We start from the raw sequence: 20308 nt of genomic DNA on the forward strand, positions 1-20308 counted from the left end.
TTTTTAATTAATTACTTTTTTAATTGAAGAAGAATTGCTTTTTCGTTGTTTTCTGTCAAATATCAACATGAATCAGCCATAGGTATACATATGTCCCCTCCCTCCTAAACCTCCCTCCCCACTTTGTTCTTTCTTATAGCTGAGTAGTATTCCATTATATATACATACCACATCTTCTTTATCCATTCATCTGTCAATGGATGTTTAGGTTGTTTAGACAATTTTTAAACGGTTTTTATGAAAAGGCACTAGGATGTTTTTAAATTTGGAGGTTTCTTATTTTATTACTTTTTAAATGTCTCAATTAGGCCCTCAAACCCTTTGTTACACTAAATCTCAGTCTTAGAGTTGCAAAGGCCTTTAGAAGTCATTTAGTCCAACTTGCCCCTACATTGCGCCACCTCATGCAAAGAGTTGACTCATTGGAAAAGACTCTGATGCTGGGAGGGATTGGGGGCAGGAGAAGGGAACGACAGAGGATGAGATGGCTGGATGGGATCACCGACTCTATGGACATGAGTTTGAGTGAACTCCGGGAGTTTGTGATGGACATGGAGGCCTGGTGTGCTTTGAATCATGGGGTTGCAAAGAGTCGGACACGGCTGAGCGACTGAACTGAACTGAACTGAACTGAGCCCCTACGTTATACTTTTCTCTCTTTTTTCCCTCAGAGGAATTGCAAATACAATAGTTAGTTACCATGAAAATACTTGAAAATTATCTATCTTATCTCTTAATTCCCTTTAAGTAATATAGATCTCATTTTAACTTTTAGGGTCACTTTAAAGAAGGAAGCTGTATGGCTTCAGAGAGGGTTTAAACCTTAATGATTCTATTTACTAGCTGTATGATTTGACCTTTCAATTTTTATAAGCCTTGACTTTTCTCATCTGTAAAATAGAGGTTATTAGTTATGGTACTCTTACTGGCTTTTATAAAAAAATAAATGAGATGACACATGAAAAGTGTTTATCATGATGTTTAATACACAGTACATTTGGCACTTATTATTTTGGATAAGATGTCAGACAGACATTTGAGTTTTTCTTCTAATTCTTATTTTTTTTAAAAACTGATTATTGGTACGTATGTGACATGGAAGTGATTCTTTGAGCTTTATTAAAGTTTCTCAACACAAGGTTTTGGCACTGAGAGGCTGCTAGTGTGAAATTAATTGCAGTTGTTACTGTTGCTATAAAATAAAAGATAGGACTGAAAAATTCCTGGCTTCAGCATATATATATATATATATATATATATATATATATATATATTTATAAATATTCAAGCTCTCAGAACTTGAGAACTTAACTCTGTAATGAGAAGATAAGCCCCATCATTTATGTTAGAGATGTTGATAAAATAAATCGAGTTTTAAGCTAAATGTTGTACAGTTCATAGGAATTAGATCCATCAAAGGCCTCTTGAATTTGAAATAGCCTCCCAAGAAAAAGAATTATTAAATCACTTTACTGTGCTGATTCATTTTCTTGCCAGAGAGAACACATCAGCATGAAGGGCATGTAAATGATGGTAATGTTAGAATCTCAACCCAGTTTAGTTTTGACAGGTTCTCTTAAGGTCTTCTTGAATTAAAGTGGATTGAAAGCCTTGTTGGCTAAGTATAGAACATTCCAGGAGAATTTTATCTATTTATGTAGTACATTTGTTATTACTTATAATACCTGGTGCTTTTAAGGACTTCGATAACATAACTATGGTTACTTAGATTTGTGTTGTACATACATAATATTTTATCCTGCCCTCAAAAGCACAAAGAAACGCCATGATCCTTTCCCTGCTGCCTTAATTGGCTTTCCATTTCCAATGGCCTCTCTGTCCTGGATTGTAGTCATTTAGTGCCTGGAAATAGTAGAGTTAGAATATAGAAGTTTAGGAATGGTTTTTTGATTTGTTTCTGGTAGGATGAGATGGGAGTTAGTGTTAGTCACTACTCAAACATGTTTTAAGAAAAGATCAAAGGTGTTTATATTGTTTGATTGGCCGACTGAGCTCTTGATCAACTGAGTTCCCAATATATAGGAAAAGGACAAGTTCTCTTTGAGTCTTAGAGATGCAAGTTTGAATAGAAAGGGAGATTCTGCCTTCCCAAATTTGTGTGTCTGAGAAGAGTTCTAGTGGTATGGGTGACTGCCCCAAGGGAAATACAGCATGTGTAAGAGGAGAGGTTAAAGGAGTCCCCCACAGTGATTTTAGGTGAAGTCATTGAGGAAGGAACTGTAGTTGCATTAATCATCAGCAGAGCTGCTGTTGCACAGAGCGGAAGGAGTAAAGTTTACACTTCTGCTCTTTCTCTGCCTCTTGACTCTTCCCAAGGGCTCTGGTCCTTTTCTCTCCTGAATGCACTCCCCACGTAATGCAATGTCACCCATGTTTTTTCCTCTCATGCATGTTCTGACATCAATATTTATAGCTGTGACACATGGCTCTGTGCTTCACACTCACATTTCAGATTGCGCATTGGACACACCCACCTTGATGTCCCCTCAGGTACCTCACCCTCAACTTGTGTGAAACTGAGCTGGTCATCTTCTCTACATACTGAGTTTAAGGGACTTAGGGTTACACCCTGTGAATTTCCTTGTTTTGATGTCATCCTGACCTAGCTATTCCCTTAGGCTAGAAACCTGGAAATCATCCTCTGTTCTCCGTCTTTCATTTCCAGGTCAGAATGGTCGCTGTGGATTTCCGTCCCATCTCCTATGTCTAAAAGTCTTCCCCTTCCTCTTTTGGACTTCTCTTCATTTGGCTCCTGGGCTGTTCCATTAGGCTCCTGGTCTCTTGCCTTGCTCCTCTGTACACCCTTCCCACCCTGTTTACACATCGACCATGTGAAACTGTGTTGGTCTCTCACTCATAGCACTTGAATGACTTCTTGCTGCCATAAGGATAGCTCTGAATCCTTAACCTGGTTTATAAGATCTGCAGAATATAGTTCATACTTTCTAGAATTTCCTTGTGTCTCTGTCTTCATTCATTTCACTCCTGAAGAGCTAAATGACCTATTTTGGCTCCAGCTTCTTTTTCTCTGTCTTGCTAGAAACTAAATTCCTGTTCTTTAATGCACTGTGGTGACCTGAATGGGAAGGAAATAAAAAAGGGAGGAGATACATGTATATCTGTGACTGATTGACTTTGCTGTACGGTAGAAACTAACACAACGTTATAAAGCAACTTTACTCCAATAAAAATTAATTTAAAAGAATAAACAAACACCTTTTTCTTTCCCAGTTAATTTTCTGAATGACCTGGAAAATTCCTTCTCATCTTTAAAGACTCAACTCAAATGTTACCTCCTCTTTGATTCTTTTGTACTTTATACTATTCAACATTTTGTTTGTTTTTTTAATGTCACTCTGACAGGTTACACTGTATCACACTCTATTTATGCTTGTTTTCATGCTTTTCTCTTAGATCTCTGCCTTTTTAAAAGATAGAGGGTGTGGCCTATTTTAGAGTATCTGTGAATCTATTGGTTGTTAGTAATGTATTTTAAAACTGTGAATAATTGCACAAATTATTCATAAACTATGCTCAAATATTTTTAAATGCTTGTAGGAAGAAAGAACTTCAAAATGATAGTGACCTTAGCATGTCGCTTCAGCTGGTTTAGAACGCATTACCATGAGAAAGTTGAAAATGGATCTCTTATTAAAGTTAATTATGAATTTCACTTAAATTAGCCACTATCCTTCAAAAAAAAAAAGCACCTAAGAGCTAAACTTCATTTCTGAGAAAAAGACTTCCAGTAGATGGCATTGTAAGACTGTTTTTCTTACCATTCCTTTTGCTGGTGGAATTAAGATTTGTTTCTTTCTAATTGCTGTGGTTTGTAAAAACGATGACATTTATATAAAATCGTCTTATGGACAGATCGAGTGGCCAGAAAAGCCTACTTAACACATCTCTAGGGCTTCTGAGTCTATTATTTTCTCCAGCTACTCAGCCAAACCACTGCTCTAACCTCACACCCCTCCCTTTTTCAGTCCTCCGTTCATTCAAAAATAGGCCTAGAGAAAACCTCTTAAATGTGGGCACTAGGCTGGTATCTAATGATACATTTGTAAAGCAAGACAGATGTGGATTTATTTCATCTGAGCTTTCCTTCATCTTCACACATACTCTGAGCATTAGGACAGATATTATTAGGACAGTGTTAGGTAATGAGAGATGGATACCCTAGTGGCTTAGAACTGGGGTCAGGAGCAAGGGTTTCTAATTCACCAGATCCCTGTTATCAGTTGGCACTAGTGGTAAAGAACCGACCTACCAATGCAGGAGATGTAAGAGACACGTGTTTTACCCCTGGGTCAGGAAGATCCCCTGGAGGAGGGCATGGTACCCCACTCCAGTACTCTTGCCTGGAGAATCCCATGGACAGAGGAGCCTGGTGGGCTATGGTCCATAGGGTCGCAAAAAGTCAGACACGACTGAGCGACTAACACACACACACACACACACACACACACACACACACACTACCTTAGGCAAAGTATCTGATTCTCTGTTTTTTGTTTCTTCCACTGTACACTAGGGAGAATAATTGTACCTATCTCACAGGATGGCTACGTGAGTGACAGTATATGAAACAGTAGAACAGGGCCTACCTAGCTAGTAAGTGTTAGCTATTATTATTTTTATTGCCATGCTTGCTTTTGCTCCAGAGCCAGAAAGGCAGCATGAGTTGTGTGTACTTCAGTGACTTATGAATCTGTAACTGATGAATTGTCAGCCTGCTATCCCAGATCTGCCTGAAGAGCTGAAGATTCTGAAAGGTTTTAAAAACCCGAGAGAAAGAAGTATTCGTGGTTTTATTAATTCTTCAGAGGCAGTATATTTGGATTTAACGAGTTCTTGTCATGTTTGTGTTGCTGCTGCTGCTACAGTTAATTAAACACCAACATTATGCAGGTTTCCTGTAGAGACCAGGTCAGCTGGGTTCTTGCATTAAAATCCAGCAGTTGTGGTCAAGCTTCATGTGCAGTATTGTTAGCAGCTTAGATTAAGGTGAAACTTTCTCATTTGGTTCATGGCCTTCTGGGTCAGGTAGCCAACACGTGTACAGTGGTGAGCACAGAAAGGCATTTTGAAACTGACCCTCTCCTTCTTCTTATTACAGATTCCACTGTGTAAAGTAATTAGATTCAACATAGACTACACGATTCATTTCATAGAAGAGATGATGCCTGAGGTAAGAGAGAAGATTATTTAACAGCTTGATGCAGTTTGCTCTTTTGTTTATTCCATAGTTATATATTTTTAAAGCATTGAACTTGACCAGCGCTGGCTTTTTGCCATAAGGATACTCTTAAAGTATTGTGTTCACTGTTGAAAAAGACCAGTCAGACGTAACTGTAGTCAGATGTAGCTTTAGGAAGGAGGTTAAAATTCAGGTCATTTTCCAACTTTTTGACCTATTTTTGAACCCATTTCTCCTCTGTGTTGCAGCTACTGAAAGTTACGTGATGGTAACATTACATCTGTTTCTAGTTTGTTTTGGACAAGGGACAGCTTTTGGTTACTGGTCGTTATCAGAGAGGAAATTAGAAAAGTGAAACTGAATCTGATAACTGTGGGAATAATCTTATTCATTATCTCCAGTGACAAGATCAATGCTTGGTTCATTTTTCTTCCCATATATTTACATATTTTTCCTAATTGTTTTTCACTGCGGATGCTCAGCAGCAGATTTATCTAAATATATGCAAGAGGTTTAAAATTCCAAAGCAAGATTAATGTGAATCTCAGAATGATTCATTGCCTGATCTTGACTTTAGTGGTGTCAACAAATCACACTAAGAAATAACAACCAGACAGCAAACAAGCTTGTGCACTTAACATTGTGTTGGAGTCGGGGTCGATTTCCTGAGCCCCTGGCTCCTCTTGCAAACCTTGTTTAACAGTGTGGCTCTGTCGAGGGCAGCGGAGGACCCACGGGGATTGATGAGCATGACACGCATGCTTAGTTTGCACCTATTTCATTCTGGGCAAGTCCTGTTAATTCTACCTGTCTTTCAAAAAGAATTAAGGAGAAAGGGCCGCCCCTTCATTCTTCAGCTTGGAAGGGCTTTTTTGCTTCCTTTTGATTTTTAAGGTCATAAGCCTTCATTTGCTATTGTAAAAGTTGACGACTTCTGGCGTGATCTCACGCAGGGTGATTTATGAACCCCGAGCAAAACAAGTAGGAGGAAGAATTATGAGACAAGTCTCACTCGCAGATATATCATCTGTTAAGCTTGTTTACAGCAGAAATTTTGGTACAAAGTTCTGTCGTTTTTCGTAGCCCTTTATTTGCCTTCATTAAGAGCTGGAACTTTTTTGGCACGGAGACCTCTAATTTATGGTAACTTGGCAATAGTGATTGTGGGTGTGTTTGAAGGGTGGAGGTGAGCAGAGGTGGGAGGGGAGGGTGGTGCTGGGGACAAATCTATCAGAGCTGGCTGCTCAGTGTGTTATTTGAATTAACAGAAAGTCCCTAAGAGATTCTGGTATGTTTTGTAATTGGGTTAGAAAAATATGACATGAAAGAGACTTTGATTTCTAAATTTCACATCACTTTATTTGTACATTGAGAAGAGCCAAGCCCACATTTTCTTAGGAATTCTAATGACATTATTGCTTACTTCATTAATGTTTTAAGACACTGAGCTACTATAGGACAGTGGCCGAGTTTTTTAGGAAATTAAACTGTTTTAGTACAGTTGCATTAGACACTTTTTAAAACACTTGACTAAAACAAGCTGAAGCATCAGTTAATATATAGTTGCAGTACTACAGTAATTTGGGGTTTCTGGTTTATTTTTCAGAATTTTTGTGTGAAAGGACTTGAACTCTTTTCATTATTCCTATTCAGAGATATTTTGGAATTGTATGACTGGAATCTCAAAGGTAAATAGGATTTAACAAAAGTATAGCGCTTGTGGGAGAATGTTGTGGTTTATGTGAAAACTCTTATAAAAAAGTGGGGGTACATAGTTGAAATTCCTCTCACTTTTGAACTGCAGGGAAAAGTTTATTATTCATAGGCATGCTTCTTATCATTTGACATAAATGAGTTGTTATGGGTCTCATTTAACTACAGATGGACCATGTCCATTATGAAGGATTATCATTAATTGTTAAGTAACTGGTACCTAGGAAGATGGTATCAGTTATGTTGAGTAACTACCTTGATTTATCTGCGTTGGGGAAATCTCATTAGTTAATATCTTAAGTCTGTTGGACTTTACTGTAATAAACTTCTTCCAAAATGACAGTTCATTAAAACAGAACTTTAGTTAACTCTTAAAATACACACACACCGTATGCTACATCGGTTCAAAACTTGATACTTGGTTCTTGGATGATGATTTACTCTTGGAAATGTGTCTGTTCCATCAGACATTTATTTATTTTTAAAGCAGTGTGTTGATGAACAGCTTTTCAAACCAAATTTTGAATAGTATTTCTCTGTTTTTCCCCCCAGTTGTATTGATTAAAATGGGACACAGCGAAAACACAGGCATATTTATCATGCAGTAGTTCAGTTATAACAAAAATCTTTATATCTTTGAATTTCTAAAACTAGCTTTACTGTATATGCTATATACTGTATATATCCTTGGGGCTTTCATTCTTCCCTTTCTTGGCGGGGAGGGTCTCTTCACTCTTCATGGGATGTTTGAGGCAGTTGCCACATGATTGATTCAGCTGTTGAGTAGAAGTGGGAGCAGTGTTTGTTATGTCCCTAGTTCTGTTGGTGGTGGTGTTTTTGTTTCATTATCATGAATCTTGGGAATTAAGTTTCAGTGTTTGTTTCTCAAGGCAGTTTTATTTATTTTTTCTTTCCTTTTCACTTGTTTGCTTTAGGTCCTTTGTTTGAAGACAGTCCTCCCTGCTGTCCAAGATTTCATTTTATGCCACGTTTTGTAAGATTTCTTCCAGGTAAATCTTTTGGCTTGTCAGTGACCTGGTGAGATAGTACATCTGAAAATGAGCCATTCTCCTTTTAATCTTTAGGGACAACTTTCCCACCTCAGATACTTAATTATCTACTTCTCAGGTGAGGCATGAAAATGTAATATTATACATGCTGATTTATACCCCTGCATAATTTATGATAGCCCCAAATTAGATAAGCAGTGGGAGAATTGATTTCAAAAATTTGAGAGTCTACTTGATAAAATATCATGCAAGTATTAAAGTGGAAAAATGTGTGTGGCTTTAAAAAATGTATATATTTAATTAGAAAACAATTTATGAAATTTTATAAACAATATGATTATAACTATGCTAAGAATAACTGGAGTAATAGTTGTAGTAAGATAGTGGTTTTATGGGAGTTTTTTTTCTTTTTTGACATATACTTTTATTCATTTTATAGTGAAGAACAATTTATTCTCATGAAATTAAATATATATTTAATTACATATAATATTTATATTACATATATATAAGTAAATATATGACTGCTATGTTTTTCAAAGCAACATTTTAACTTTTAAAAATTTTTGTCAAGAGGCTAGCTGTGAGATACAGCATTGTATTTAGAATTTTTTAAAAAATGGTTGGGCTTTTAATGAGATATTTGGACGCCTTTTTGTTTGTAAAATCTTCACCATCCTAAGTGAATTCTTCCTTGGAATCTCATTCTCATGTCTCACTTTCTGGTGACATCCACTTATACTTCCAGGTCCTCGTTTCCTTGTTCCCTTTGCTTCTGCCTGAATCTTCTTTTTTCTCAATGTGTACAGCCACCTTTCTTTGCTTTCCTGCTTCAGTCCTCTCCTCTGACTTTTGTCTCTCAGCTCTAGTGGCCTCAGCCCCTTGTGCTAATAACCACCACCTTCTGTGGAAATGTCAGTTCAACCATTTGCCTTTTCTTCTCTGATAATTTGGGCCTCTTGGTGATACAGGAGGAAAAAAAAAAATGACTGCTGCAGTAAATCTGTGGTTTATCATTTCAGCTGGGGAGCTTTTCAGCGTGTCAGCTCTCTGCCCACATTTACACATCAGCAGTTCACGAGTTCAGCGTCATGCTCATGCTCCCCTCCTCATGAACGTTGGGGAGCACTTGCCTCCCCCATGCCTCAGAGCCGTCCAGGAGCCTGTTGGATTCTGGGCTGTTCACAGCCTGGCTTTGCTGTGGCATTCCACTCCCCCTTACATGCCCTCACCCCGCTGTAGCTGCTGATGTCAGACCGAATCCAGTGGACACGCTTCAGTTGCATCTCCTCCCTGATATGATACCTGGGCTTTTAGTGTGTTCCGCCTGCTGCGCGCTCCTTACTTGCCTCTGGCTCTCTGATTCGTCTTTTGTGGTTTTTATCTTATCTATTCATTCTGGTGTAGATTTTCCTCCAGCTTTTGTCCTTGGTACCCTCTCCTCAGTCTACTCAGTCAAGGTGGCTTATTGTTAATGTTTATTTTGTTTGGAAAATGTATTCAAAGCATTTTCTTTTGTATATCTGCATATTTTATTTCTTTTTGTCTTTATTTTTTTATTTTGTGTTTTGGCCATGCCACAAAGCATGTGGGATCCTAGTTCCCTGACCAGGAATGGAACCTGTGGCCCCCTTACCATCACCACTCCCCCAACCCCTTGCAGTGGAAGTATGGAGTCTTAACTACTGGACTGCCAGGGAAGTCCCCTGGTTTCATTTTATTGAGAGGTCCTTTTTTTCTTTTTCTTTTCAAGTGAATGAATCTATGATTTTGTAATGGAGCTTTAATGGTAAACTTATGAGAAAATGGTATTAGAGTGAGTTTGTTGAAAAGCCTTTCCTTTCTGTGTCTATCTGCCTCTAGGAATTTTATGAACAAACAAATCTCTAAGAGAATGTGGACACTTATTTTAAAATCATCTTAAAGAAAAATCCTTTGTCAGGTGTTTACTTTATGGGATTTCAACTCTCACAAAATGTTTCTCGTAACTATGCAGGGATGACACTCAGGTTGTTGTAAAGAAAAAGATCTCTTGGCTTATTTTTAAACAGAATTGACTTTTTCATTAGACTTTCTTTGAAAATATACTTACTTAAAAAAAATCTCAGAAGGATACAGAAAAATGCCTTTTTCTGTATAAAATGCAGTTTGTTATTGGATGGCAAATTATGCTTGATTTGTTTTTCAAAATATGACTTCACTAAAAATCTTTAGAAAATGGTGAGTTCAAAATGGTGTGTCCATTTTGATGTATATTTTCATTTTTTTCCCTTCTTGCCTTTTTTACATGCTAGTCGTCATACTGATACATGTTTTGCATCCTAATTTTTAGTAATTCATCCAGTAGATGGATATTTGTTAAAGATCATGATAAGTAGTACCAAATTTCTTATCAAAAGAATCCCATCAGTTTATGCTGCTGTAAAAAATGAATTATTAGTCTTCTTCACATTTTGGACTTTGTTTCTTTGCTTCCTTCCTTCCAACTGTAGCTCCATGAGGCTGAGGCGTTAACAGTCTGTCTTGTATCAGTACTAACATATTCCTTGGCACATTGCAGGGGCTCAGTAAATACTTGTTTATAGACTTTAAACAATCGGTCATAAGAGTGCCTTAGTTAAATATTCATGTATTTTGTTATTAATGAGAGTGAATGTGGTTTTCACTCATTCTTTGGTATTGTCTCTCATTTTTGAAAAATAAACCTTTGATTGAAGTAGAACACAAATATTGAATGTGCACTTGTCATAAGACTCAGTGAATTTTCACCAAGTGAATATAACTGTGTACTCAGCCCCCCACTCAAGATTACCAGCATTGAAGAGCCCCTTTCTAGTCACCACCCGACTCCTTAAGGCAACCTCTATTCTGTCTTGAAAATACCATGTATTAGTTTTACCTGTTTTTGAATTATAAAAGTTAGAATTGTATATATTTTTTGTTTCTATCTTCTTCTTTATTTTGTTTTAGAAATACCTGTTATAGTTAACTGTAGTTGGCACATTCTCGTTGCTGTATAGTATTATACAGTGTGACTAAATTAAAATGTATTTAACCTGTCTGTGATTAATGGACATTTTGGAGAAGCTCTATACAGTCAGCAAAAACAAGATCAGGAGCTGACTGTGGCTCAGACCATGAACTCCTTATTGCCAAATTCAGACTTAAATTGAAGAAAGTAGGAAAAACCACTAGACCATTCAGGTATGACCTAAATCAAATCCCTTATGATTATACAGTGGAAGTGAGAAATAGATTTAAGGGCCTAGATCTGATAGAGTCCCTGATGAACTATGGAATGAGGTTCATGACATTGTACAGGAGACAGGGATCAAGACCATTCCCAAAGAAAAGAAATGCAAAAAAGCAAAATGGCTGTCTGGGGAGGCCTTACAAATAGCTGTGAAAAGAAGAGAAGCAAAAAGCAAAGGAGAAAAGGAAAGATATAAGCATCTGAATGCAGAGTTCCAAAGAATAGCAAGAAGAGATAAGAAAGCCTTCTTCAGCGATCAGTGCAAAGAAATAGAGGAAAACAACAGAATGGGAAAGACTAGGGATCTCTTCAAGAAAATCAGAGATACCAAAGGAACATTTCATGCAAAGATGGGCTCGATAAAGGACAGAAATGGTATGGACCTAACAGAAGCAGAAGATATTAAGAAGAGATGGCAAGAATACACAGAGGAACTGTACAAAAAAGATCTTCACGACCCAGATAATTATGATGGTGTGATCACTGACCTAGAGCCAGACATCCTGAAATGTGAAGTCAAGTGGGCCTTAGAAAGCATCACTACGAACAAAGCCAGTGGAGGTGATGGAATTCCAGTTGAGCTGTTCCAAATCCTGAAAGATGATGCTGTGAAAGTGCTGCACTCAATATGCCAGCAAATTTGGAAAACTCAGCAGTGGCCACAGGACTGGAAAAGGGCAGTTTTCATTCCAATCCCAAAGAAAGGCAATGACAAAGAATGCTTAAAGTACCACACAATTGCACTCATCTCACCTGCTAGTAAAGTAATGCTTAAAATTCTCCAAGCCAGGCTTCAGCAATATGTGAACTGTGAACTTCCTGATGTTCAAGCTGGTTTTAGAAAAGGCAGAGGAACCAGAGATCAAATTGCCAACATCCTCTGGATCATGGAAAAAGCAAGAGAGTTCCAGAAAAGCATCTATTTCTGCTTTATTGACTATGCCAAAGCCTTTGACTGTGTGGATCACAATAAACTGTGGAAAATTCTTCAAGAGATGGGAATACCAGACCACCTGATCTGCCTCTTGAGAAATTTGTATGCAGGTCAGGAAGCAACAGTTAGAACTGGACATGGAACAACAGACTGGTTCCAAATAGGAAAAGGAGTTCATTAAGGCTGTATATTGTCACCCTGTTTATTTAACTTCTATGCAGAGTACATCATGAGAAACGCTGGACTGGAAGAAACACAAGCTGTAATCAAGATTGCCGGGAGAAATACCAATAACCTCAGATACACAGATGACGTCACCCTTATGGCAGAAAAGTGAAGAGGAACTCAAAAGCCTCTTGATGAAAGTGAAAGAGGAGAGTGAAAAAGTTGGCTTAAAGCTCAACATTCAGAAAACGAAGATCATGGCATCCGGTCCCACCACTTCATGGGAAGTAGATGGGGAAACAGTGGAAACAGTGTCAGACTTTATTTTCCTGCGCTCCAAAATCACTGCAGATGGTGACTGCAGCCATGAAATTAAAAGACACTTACTCCTTGGAAGGAAAGTTATGCCAACCTAGATAGCATATTGAAAAGCAGAAACATTACTTTGCCAACAAAGGTCCGTCTAGTCAAGGCTATGGTTTTTCCTGTGGTCATGTATGGATGTGAGAGTTGGACTGTGAAGAAGGCTGAGCGCTGAAGAATTGATGCTTTTGAAGTGTGGTGTTGGAGAAGACTCTTGAGAGTCCCTTGGACTGCAAGGAGATCCAACCAGTCCATTCTGAAGGAGATCAGCCCTGGGATTTCTTTGGAAGGACTGATGCTAAAGCTGAAACTCCAGTACTTTGGCCACCTCATGCGAAGAGTTGACTCATTGGAAAAGACTCTGATGCTGGGAGGGATTGGGGGCAAGAGGAGAAGGGGATGACAGAGGATGAGAAGGCTGAATGGCATCACTGACTCGATGGACATGAGTCTCAGTGAACTCCGGGAATTGGTGATGGACAGGGAGGCCTGGCATGTTGCGATTCATGGGGTCGCAAAGAGTCGGACACAACTGAGCGACTGATCTGATCTCATCTGATATTTTTAGTTTTTGACTCTTTCAGATAGCACGCATATGTTCATCAAACTCTTGTACATGCCTTTTGATGTGCATATTTATGCTTTCCTGTAGTGGATATCTACCTAGGAGTGGATATTCTGTATGCTTTTAAGTTTTGCTTTGTAGATACTTTCAAACAGTTTTCCAAAATGATGGTACCTTTTCACTGTCCCATGTGCAGTATAGATAAGAGTTCAAGTTATTCCACATTTGTACCAACACTTGGCGTTTTTCTTTCTTTTTCAAGTTAGCTAGTCTGATGAGCATCAGAGGTATCGCAGTATGGTTTTAATTTTCATTTCCCTAAAGACTAATGAAATGGAACACCATTTCATACATAGACCATTTCCCTGTTGACTTTTGTTTTTTCCTTGTTGACTTTTGAAGTGCCTATTCTAGGCGAAGGCAATGGCACCCCACTCCAGCACTCTTGCCTGGAAAATCCCATGGATGGAGGAGCCTGGTGGGCTGCAGTCCATGGGGTCGCTAAGAGTCAGACACAACTGAGCAACTTCCCTTTCACTTTTCACTTTCCTGCATTGGAGAAGGAAATGGCAACCCACTCCAGTGTTCTTGCCTGGAGAATCCCAGGGATGGGGGAGCCTGGTGGGCTGCCGTCTATGGGGTCACACAGAGTCAAACACGACTGAAGTGACTTAGCATTCAAGCCTTTAGTTCATTTTTCTGTTGCTTTATTTGCCTTTTTCTTGTTTATTTGTAGGTATTTTTTATATATACTTATTATATGAGTCTTTTGGCCAATATATGTATTGCCAATACCTTCTCTGTGATTGCTTTTTCACCATCTTAATGGTGATTTTTTTTTTTTTTTTGATGAACAGAAATTCTTAATTTTAATTCTTATTTTTCCTTTTTGCTTAGAGCTTTTTGTATCTTGTTTGTGAAAACTTTGCCTACCTCTAGATCATCAAGATACTCTCTCTGTTTTCTACAAATTTAGTCCTATAATCTGTCTCAGATTTGTTTTTGTAAATAACATAAGATATGGGTCAAGATTCATTGTTTTCAATATGACATTCAGTTGACTAGCACCATTTATTGAAAAGACCATTCTTTCTTCACAAAATTGAAGTGTTACCTTTGCCCTTAATTGTGTCCAGTCTGTGTGTGTGTGTGTGTGTGTGCGCGCGCACATATAAACAGTACAAAAGTGTATGAAGTAAAAAAGTGAACACCAACTTCTAGATGTGTGAGGATAAGTAGTTGCTATAAGTGGTTTGATTTGTATTTGTTTTCACCTATAAAGAGAGAATTATACTTTTTTCTTTAAGTGAGATAACACTAAACATGTTACACAACTTGACTTTTTTACCCAGCTGTTTCAGACATCCTCTATATAAACACGTTGGAGAAGGAAATAGCAACCCACCCATTCCAGTATTCTTACCTGGAGAATCCCATGGACAGAAGAACCTGACAGGCTACAGTCTGTGGGGTCACAAGAGTTGGACACGACTTAGCGGCTAAACTGCTACTACTAAAATTCACATTGGAGAAGGAAATGGCAACCCACTCCAGTATTCTTGTCTGGAGAATTCCATGGACAGACGAGCCTGGCGGGTTGCAGTCCATGGGGTCACAGAGAGTTGGACACGACTTCGTGACTAACACACATGCACACACACACACACACACACAAATACATTGCCTTAATTTTTAACACCTGTGTGGCATTCTATAGATGAATAGACATCGGGTTTGTTTTTTTTGTTTGTTTGTTTTTTTCGGGTTTGTTTTTTTACAGTTCCTTTAGTCAGGAGTATTTTGGAAGTCTCTATTCTGCAACCCCTCCACCCCGGCTCCGCACCATTACATGTAAATACTTTAGGTATAGTCTTATGCATCTATTCTTTTGCATTTGTGTGTTTTTATAAGGTGGAGTTCTAGAAGTAATTATTTGTTAAGACAGTATGCACATTTTAAATTTGGAAAGAGCTGGCCAAGTTTTTTCTAGAAAGGATATAGTTTTGTAGTTCTAACCAGCATTTTTGACACCACTCTTTTCCGATACATCTGCCAACACTGGGTTTTACTAGCATCTGATACGTAAAAAGTTATCTCATTGTTATTATTAATATTTGCCTCTTACTTGAACTCCTCTGAGAATGAACAACTTTTTTATAGTGTTTCAAGTATTTAGTGGTCCTCTTACTCTCATCGGCTTTTTGTTCGTAACAGTTTATTATAATACATAGATTGAAAGTTTATCAGTCATTATACTTTTTCTCTAGTTCCTCAGTGGACCTGCTTTGAAGTCAGCTGTCTCAGTTGCTTTATACAAATTTATCCAAAGTTTAGCTAATAGATTAAACCAAGGATTCTTCAGTGCAGGTCAGTTTACCAGAAGTCAAATTACAGAACAACCAATTTATTGATATCATAAGAGTTTTCTCAAATTTTTGTTTCTTTCCTTATCCCTGCCTCCACCTTTAGTAGTTAGACAGTTGATATGAACTCATATTATATCAGAGCCAGTTTAAGGTTTTATCTTGATTGTAGCCAGGGCTAGGGCAGGGCATAATTCAAGATAGAAAGGCTGCACTTACAGGAAAGCCTGTTGATTGCTTGTATCATTGCTGTAGTAAAGCTTTGAGAATCCCAAATCAGTTTTGCAAATCAACTATGTAGCAGATGGATTTTTGGAAATTGTCTCATTTTGGAGAAGCAGTTCTTTCGCTATGGCTCACAGAGGGCCAAAGAGGAAGAGTATATCAGAATTCCCAGGAGGGAAATGTAGTTTGGAAAAAGACATAAATTGATACAGTGTCTTAATGTAGCTTTGTTTGTGGAGAGTTGAGAAAATTCTGTGCTATTAATAAAAGTTTTCAAAATTTAAGATTATATAAAGGTGTCCTGTAGGAATATTTGGGAGACATAATTATATGTCTGCATATAGGTAATGCAGTTATATAGTTATTCTCAGTGTAGGGAACGACAGTATTGTATGTTTCTTAAAACTGAGTATTATACTCTTGAGAACTACTTATTTAACCAGTATATTCTTAATACAAATTCCCTAGCAAGTTGCCCCTCCTCCCAATAACCATATAAATCATCAAGCGATATAAACTGTGAGAATTAAGTCTCTAAGAAACAGTTTATAAAGTCTGTCAGTTCATTAATGACTGTCCAGATTCATTCCCTGAAACACAAACTCCAGTTCTTCCCGAATAATGAGCCGTTGTCACGGTTCCTGTCCCAGCGCTGGCAGAATTCCTGCTAACCTTAGCTTACCCGCTCTAATTTCTCATTTGTATCGGGTCCTATTTATCTCAGCCAACGAGATAAAGATTATTTCCTAGCCCTCAGTGACATAGTTCCATAAATCCCCAACATAAACATGTAGCAAAGCAGACAAACCAAAAGAGCCAATTCATTAGCATTAGTAGATTCATGGCAGTCTGCGAGCAAGTGGCCACATTATTTATCTGCTTCAGAAAGTCATCCCACAAATATTTCTGCAATGTCCTTTTTGCCAGGCTGGGTGTGAGGGATGGAGCTCTTGCCCTGGGACTCTCTAGTTCTGTCTGCCTTTCCTTATATTCCTGTCAGGGTTTCACCTCATGTTATCTGTCCTGAGTTTCTACTTTTTCACACCAGTAAATATCTATCTTTTTAGATTTTAGCTGTTTTTAAAATAATTTAGCAGTTTTCAGCATGGGTTTATAGTTTCTTCTTTAGCATTACCTCACGCCTAATATGTGTATGTTTTAAAAAAAATTCTTTCTAGTTCCATGCAGCTATAAATCTCTCCTCCCTCATCAGCACCTTTGCACCCAAACTAGGCAGAAGTGTTCTCAGGGCACTTGGCGGCCTTCCTTCTTTATCTCGCAGGTACTCTTCTCTTCAATTGGGCAGTGCCCTTGGTTTGCAGGTTTAAGTGTTCCTCCCTCTCAGTAGCTCTTTGATTTTTTTTATTCTTTTCCCTTTAAATTCAATGCCCTTAGTCCTTTTCCCATTTATTTGAAGTGTCCTAAAGTTGGCCACTTGTAACCGTGGGGTGGCTTTCAGCACCAATGTGTATAGCTAGAGTTGCATGTCTTTTCTCCTTCCAACCTTCCCAAATAAAGTCTGAATGTTCTTCTCTAATCCTTATAGCAAAACAACACTCTGCTCCTCTGATGTATCCTTATAAGCACACAGTGCTCTTTAGTAATCTTACTGTGTTTTACCCTTTCCTTGGTTCCTAGAATTTCCTCAGTATGGCAGTTCTTCTGAGGGCTAGGTTTGCTTTATCCCTGCTGCTCCTTATGTTAACACATGCAAGTGTAAGTCAACTTGCCCTGGCTTTAGAGGTCTCTTGTCCACCTGCTCACTTCAGGCTCCCCCCAGAAGCAGAGATTAGCATGGACTCAGACTGACTGAGGGGCATTATGATTTGCTGGGCTCCTTAGCAAAGGGGAAAACATCATTGATTGAGAAAGTCATGTCACATGCAGGCAGATTAAAATGTCTGTTGAGACAGAGTCTAAGAAATATGTCCTTAACCATGGAAGTTTGTTAATCAAAGGTGACTTGTAGTTTTAAGGCAGATGTTTTGTAATGAGGCATACCATTTTATTTTTTTTTTACTGCTGTGAATAATAGTAAGAAGAATAGACAGAACATGTCCTCATGTAGGTTGATTGTATTTTCTACTTTAGTTACTTCTTTTTTTTTTTAAAGAGACTCAGTGTCTTTACCTCTTTTCAGAATGTTACCTGCAAAGATTCCTCTAGGAACTGTTGTGGTTAATCATCATTAGTCAACTTGCTTCTTAAAGTCCCGGAGCTTATGTTTTTGTTTGTTTTTTTCCATAATTGTTACATGGGACCATTCATAGTGCCAGGCACATAATGGTGAAAAACGTGCTCCCATCTGAGAGTCACTTCCAGAGATCTTACTGTGCTCTGTAAAGCTTGGCAAGATCTGATTTCCCTGCTGCCTCTCTTACATTCTCCTCCTCAATTTGCTCTATCCATGCTGGCCTCTTTGCAGTTCCTGGAACACATCAGTCCCACCTTGGGGCTTTGGCTGTTTTTTCTACCAGAGACACCCCTCTCCCAGGTAGCCACATGGAGCTCCTCTGCTTCTTTCAAGTCTGTCAGATGGCAGCTTTTCAAAGACATCTTTCCTGACCACCCTTTTATGTATAGTTGCCCAGTTTGATCCATTTTCAGAGCCCTCATCCCTGATCTATTATTAAGTAGTTGTTTTTTATTGTCTCTTTCTCTCCTCTGGAACGTAAGAGTTTCAGCTGTTGAGCACTGTGTTTCCTGGGCCAGCTACGTAATAGGTGCTAGTAATTATTGAATGAATGAATGTGTATTTAGATTAATAAATGAATGCATTCCTACATATATAGTAGCCATATAGCGGCAATGCCATTTAATTCCAGGGCAGCATCTGAGATAGAAAAACACAAATCAAAAAGAAATTTTGATCCTTACTGTCTTCTGTCTTAGAAGTGTAGGCCTAAGATCTTAGCCCATAGCAACTCAAATTAAAATCTTTTATCTTCTTCCATTTTCTAGTATCCTAGATTCCTTGGGTGTCATAAACTCTTCTAGCACAAATAGGACCCCCTCATTTATGCCTGCCTGTCTCCAGCATCTTGGTCCCCTTGTTTCTCCACGAAGTGTTTGGCCCTGTACTACTGTTTCTAGCGTGTCTTATGACCTTGGGGAGAGTTGTTATTGTTCTCTACACCATCAGGGCTCTTGTCCTTCTTTTGGGTGGGACTAGGCAGAGAAAAGTTGGTTGTACGTACTGGTCAAGAAGCTAATAAACCCAGGGACTTCCTTGGCAGTCCAGTAGTTAAAACTCTGTGATACCAATGAGGAGGGCGTGAGTTCAGTCCCTGGTCGGGGAACTAAGAACCCGTGTGTTATGCACTGTGGCCAAAAAAAAAAAAAAGCTAAACCTAAAGAGAAGGCAGAAGCCTGTGAAACTGAAATTAATGTGCATATTAGATGAATGGCTTTGCTTCACGAAGTACCAGATTAATTGAGTTTTTCCAAGGTACTTTATGTTCTTTGTTGTTTTTAGCCTCTGTACTTGGTAATATATGCTTCTTTAAGTCTCAGAATACTTGGTATTTTTTACATGTACCAACTCCATAATGATCTTCATGATATTGGTATAAACTCTTTATTTCTATTACTCATGGCGGGTGCAGCACATTAGCACCAAAAAATTAGGCCATAGTGCAACAATAGTTTATTGAAAACATCCGTAAGTATCTCATAAAAGCTTAGAATTTCCTTAAATCAGTAACGTCACTTTCATCTGTTACCCTATAAAGACTGACAAAATATTTAAAACATAACACGGTTCTGTATGTTATAAACTGTGGTTCTTTACACTAGGTGTTTTTAAATTTATTTAGGTAGGCACCTTTTTTATATTCCTACCTCAGAAATGGAGCCTTTTATCATTTATAATGTTGTTGTTGCCATTTTCGTAAATGAGATGGTTTATGGGCTCTGTTCATCAGTGAAACAAACGGCTTGCCTATTATTTGGCACCTGGTTAAACAATGGTTTAAGGATGTAAATTCTAAGCTACCTTTTTACAGGGGCTCTTCTCTCGCTGTCTTGTTCTTCCTGATTGGGTAGAGGACTGGCTGTTAATTGAGTACTCTTATTTTCCCTCTCTCTCCACTGTCACCTGAGATGGAGGGAAAGAAGTACTGTCTATGCACCAGATCCTCCTCTACTTACTACGGTGTAGCAAAGCCCTTGTTCCCGAAGAGGAGATTGCCAATATGCTTCAGTGGGAGGAACTTGAGTGGCAGAAATACGCGGAAGAGTGCAAAGGCATGATTGTCACCAACCCTGGAGCGGTATGTGCTGGTGTTGACGGTCAGAGACTGAGTCACCTTCCTTTCAGGTTTGAGTGTTTCGTAAAAATGCTAACAGAATGTTTTTAAAGATTTAAGTACTCATTGCTTCTTGTCCTTTGAGTAATTTTTTTCCTTTAAATATTTAGTACATAAGAAAAATATTATAATATAGGCATATCTGTAGGCATATATGTAGCCATAAGAGTTGGTGATGGACAAGGAAGC

The 20308-nt window shown here is 38.3% G+C and overlaps 1 protein-coding gene across 4 annotated transcripts in view; it reads left to right on the forward strand.

Annotated features, from left to right (window-relative positions):
* The window catches only part of DROSHA (drosha ribonuclease III), a 122760-nt gene that overhangs the window by 39249 nt on the left and 63203 nt on the right, over positions 1–20308 (forward strand). For all 4 annotated transcript variants that reach the window (XM_010816832.4, XM_015459113.3, XM_005221630.5 and 1 more), the window contains 4 exons: positions 5141–5212; positions 6828–6909; positions 7870–7944; positions 19914–20083. In XM_010816832.4, the coding sequence (XP_010815134.1) occupies positions 5141–5212; positions 6828–6909; positions 7870–7944; positions 19914–20083 (399 nt within the window). The remainder of the gene's footprint in view (positions 1–5140; positions 5213–6827; positions 6910–7869; positions 7945–19913; positions 20084–20308) is intronic.

This window comes from Bos taurus, chromosome 20 (genome assembly GCF_002263795.3).
Source record: "Bos taurus isolate L1 Dominette 01449 registration number 42190680 breed Hereford chromosome 20, ARS-UCD2.0, whole genome shotgun sequence".
Taxonomy (NCBI): Eukaryota; Metazoa; Chordata; class Mammalia; order Artiodactyla; family Bovidae; genus Bos; species Bos taurus.